The sequence below is a fragment of the Gymnoscopelus braueri genome (genome assembly GCF_963280865.1).
Source record: "Gymnoscopelus braueri genome assembly, chromosome: 21".
NCBI lineage: Eukaryota > Metazoa > Chordata > Actinopteri > Myctophiformes > Myctophidae > Gymnoscopelus > Gymnoscopelus braueri.
Window position 1 is genome coordinate 15,529,774 of NC_137623.1, and position 4,036 is coordinate 15,533,809.

Below are 4,036 nucleotides of genomic sequence, written 5' to 3' on the forward strand. Positions count from 1 at the left end.
CTTGAATATTCTTGAAAGGCAAAGAGTGACATGCTTTGTTTTTTGCCTTGAAAACAATGCATGCGCCTTGAATGGGGAAACGTTTTTATTTTATTAGGACTCATATAATCACAAAATGTCCCTGGGCTGGGACCCATTCAAATGACCACTCCTGGGTCCTGACACCCACTAACTACATTGAAAACCTAACATCACTGCTGCTGCTTAGATGAGGAGTTATTTTGTTGCATTGGCATTGCTTGAGGTTTTAGACATATTTTAGTTTGTTCAAGACAGTATATTTAAATTGAATATTTTGTGGTTATTTGGTTATTTTGTGATGCACACCTAGGCTATAAATATATGAATTTATATTACTCGTTTTGAACCAATGCTGCATTATTTGACTTTAATTAATTGATGTGATGTGAAATTCATTGATGTGAAAAATAGGAAATGTACTTTTACTTTTTCGTGTACTTGTACTTAAGTATTTTTAAAAGCATTTACTCTTGGATACTTAAGTACATTTAAAAGCAAGGACTTTTTTACTCTTACTTGAGTAATATTTTGACTGAGATACTGTACTTTTACTTGTATTGGAGTAAATGTAACCAGGAGTACTCTGTACTCTTACTCAAGTACTGGGGTCGAGTACTCTGTCCACCTCTGTTGTCCAATCATGCTCAGGTTTGCTGGTCTGAATGTGAACCCCAACCAATCATACCAGGGGAGAGGTGCAGTGCAGCAGGAATGACCCTGGCAGCATATCTTGGTCCAGGTGTGTAACCTGTTTAGTACTACTGTTAAACCACAGCTAATGAGATGAGACAACATGATTGAGAATGAGTTTGGGAAGAGATAATTAAGAGACAAAAGACATACAAAGTCCATGCAGAATGGACAACTGCACAGTGATGGCTGAAATCTCAGCAACATGAAAGTCTTTTTTCATAAAGATGGTTAAAGTTAAAGGGGCCACACCATGAATTTCATTTTTTTTGGGGGGGGGGGTATTTTTTGGGCTCCCCAGTGTCTCTTGTACCCCAAAAAATATTTTTTTTTAACATTCAGTCATTCATTCTCATTTCAGAGATTTTCAGAATGGGCGTGTCTGAACAGGCCATTTCAGAATGGCAAGGCCAGTGACATCACTTGCATTGCCATTGCATTGATGATGGCCAGACAGAATTGCTCAGTAGCCCCCCCCTGCCCAAAAGGACGTTTTGGTATTGCAGCTGAAAGTGCTGTATAAGCCAGAGACAATTGACTTGGGATGAGTATATCTGAGTGATGATTTAGGCTCAAACCTTTTGAAAAAGGTTTGAGGGACATACACCATATGATATTAAATATCAAATATTTTTTTTTAATTCATGGTGTAGATCCTTTAAAGTTAAGTTGTGTGTGTGAAGAGAGGAACTGGTCACAGCTTTGTTCCCCTAGCAACAGTGACGGCGGGCGCAGCTCTTGCAGCGACCAGCAGCAGGTGGTGGGGGCTCCGTGTTTGTTTTATGTTTGTGGGCTTACGTTTTATGTTGTCACAAGATCACGTTAAGTTTAGCTACGTTAGGTGTCCAGTGAATTGGCCTCCTCGCTACGAGGCTGATTAAAACAGCAACGTTACTCTATGAAGCGATTGCTAAACATGGATCTTGTCACTATGCTACTGTTGTGGCTAGTATGCCACCTGGCTCGGGGTATCGAGGACTTTCTTCCGTCCTCAGATCTCCCTACACGGATCCAGTACAGCCGAGAGTTTCTTCTCCATCTGGAGAAAGACTATGATCCTCCGTTGGACTTTAATCTACCCAATTTGGATGATTTCCGGAGTATGGATATGGACCCGCGATTGAGGGATTCTGCCGGTGGATCACGGCACATTCCAGGGATTAGGAGGCGGGGGAGGAGAGGTGGTGCACGGTTAAAGGTAAAGAACCAGCCCCTGTCACGTATACCTCTTCCCTCTATTATCCTTTCTAACGTCCGATCCCTGCGTAACAAAACTGGGATACTGCAGGCACGGGTCAAATTGTGCCATGAATTCAGAGATGCGTGTATCCTAGCGTTAACTGAAACTTTTCTGGAAGAAAGAGACACAGATATGGAACTTAAGATCGACGGATTCGGCGAGCCAATCCGTCCGGATCGAGACGCTGTGATCACGGACAAGTCGACGGGCGGGGGTGTGTGCCTATATATAAATGAGCGGTGGTGTAAAAACGTGATTATAAGAGAGAGGATCTGTACAGCTGATCTGGAGCTGCTCTCCGTCTCACTACGCCCTCAGTATCTGCCACGCGAATTCCCCCAGCTGTTTGTCACTGTCGTGTATATCCACCCGAAAGCAAACAGGAGTAATGCATGTGAACGGATTCACCAAGTAACCCAGAGGCTTCAATCTATATCTCCCGATGCCCCTAATATTGTTCTTGGAGACATGAATCACTGTACATTGTCAGATACTCTGCGAGACTTTTATCAGTATGTTACGTGCCCGACCAGGTATGAAAATATACTGGACTTGTGTTATGGCAACATTAAGAACGCTTATAAGTCCATCTCGCTCCACCCCCTGGGATCGTCTGATCACAATTGTGTGCATCTCATCCCTGTTTATCGCACCGTGCTGAAAAGGGTGAAGGTACAGACTATCCGGGTAAAGGACTGGAGGAATGATGATGCCTGTCTGTCTCTACAGGGTTGTCTGGACTGCACTGATTGGGACATGTTTAAACAGTCGTGTAATGACATTGATGAACTCACTGATGTTATTTGTAGCTGGATATCTTATTGTGAGAACACAGTGATCCCTGTCAAAACTGTCAAGATTTATCCTAACAGCAAGCCATGGGTATCTAAGTCACTTAAAGGGCTATTGCAAAAAAAGGAAAAGGCATTTAAAGAAGGGAACCTTATAGAAATGCACAATATAGAGAAAGAGATAAAACGAGAAATCAGGGCTGGGAAAATGAGGTATAAAGACAAAATAGAAAATCAGCTCAGGATGAATAATCTGGGTTCTGCCTGGAGTAGTATGAAGACTATTGTAGGACTTAAAGAAGAGGGTAGGACTAACATACAGCTTAGTGGCTATAATTCAGATCTGCAGCTAGCAGAGGAATTTAATGAGTTCTATACCAGATTTGATGTGCATGATTTCAAAGGGCAACATTCTGAGTTTAGGAAGGGGTTGGTGAAATCTAGGGTTCATGACCTCTCCTTTGATGAACATAGTGTGACCACGTGTTTTAAAAGGTGTAAACCTAAGAAAAGTCCAGGCCCAGACAATATAGGTGGCCGTCTGCTTACTGTCTGTGCAGAACAGCTAGGCCCTATTTTCTATTTTGTTTTTCAGCTGTCTCTTACTCAGCAGAAGGTGCCATCTTTATGGAAGCGATCCATTGTGGTGCCGGTTGCCAAGGGTCCTCGTCCCAAAGCTCTCAATGACTTCAGGCCTGTGGCCTTAACCTCTTTGGTTATGAAGTCATTTGAGAGGCTTGTTAAGGATGAGCTCTTGGCAATAACTGAATGTTGCCTGGACCCCTTGCAATTTGCATGCTAAGAGAGGAGTGTCCGATGCTACTATCACCTTACTGAACCTTCTATTTTCACACCTGGAAGTTAGCAAAACACATGCTAGGCTGCTTTTTGTTGACTTCTCATCAGCCTTTAACACTATTCAGCCACACATACTAGTTGAAAAATTAGTTAACAACTTTGGCTTAGATTCAGGTATTATTGGTTGGGTTCTTGATTTTCTCACAAATAGAACCCAGAGGGTACGGGTGAATGGTAAATTGTCTGGAGAACTAACATCATCCACCGGCTCACCCCAAGGTTGTGTTCTTTCCCCACTCTTGTATATCCTGTATACTAATGATTGTAGGAGTCAACATGACAACAGACACATTGTTAAATTTGCAGATGATTCTGTGATTGTTAGTCTTTTGAGTGATAGTGAAACCAGTCATGGCCCAGTTGTAGATGACTTTATTTCTTGGTGTGAAGATGCATTCCTACAACTGAATGTCACAAAGACTAAAGACATGTGTAT

At 42.3% G+C, this 4,036-nt stretch overlaps 1 protein-coding gene across 1 annotated transcript in view; it reads left to right on the forward strand.

Annotated features, from left to right (window-relative positions):
• Positions 1-1,627: 1,627 nt before the first annotated feature.
• Positions 1,628-4,036, forward strand: part of LOC308076891 (leukemia inhibitory factor receptor-like) — a gene marked incomplete at both ends in the record, with an annotated part of 47,366 nt that continues 44,957 nt past the window's right edge. The window contains one exon of the mRNA XM_080417409.1: positions 1,628-2,165. Coding sequence (XP_080273535.1) covers positions 1,628-2,165 — 538 coding nt within the window. The remainder of the gene's footprint in view (positions 2,166-4,036) is intronic.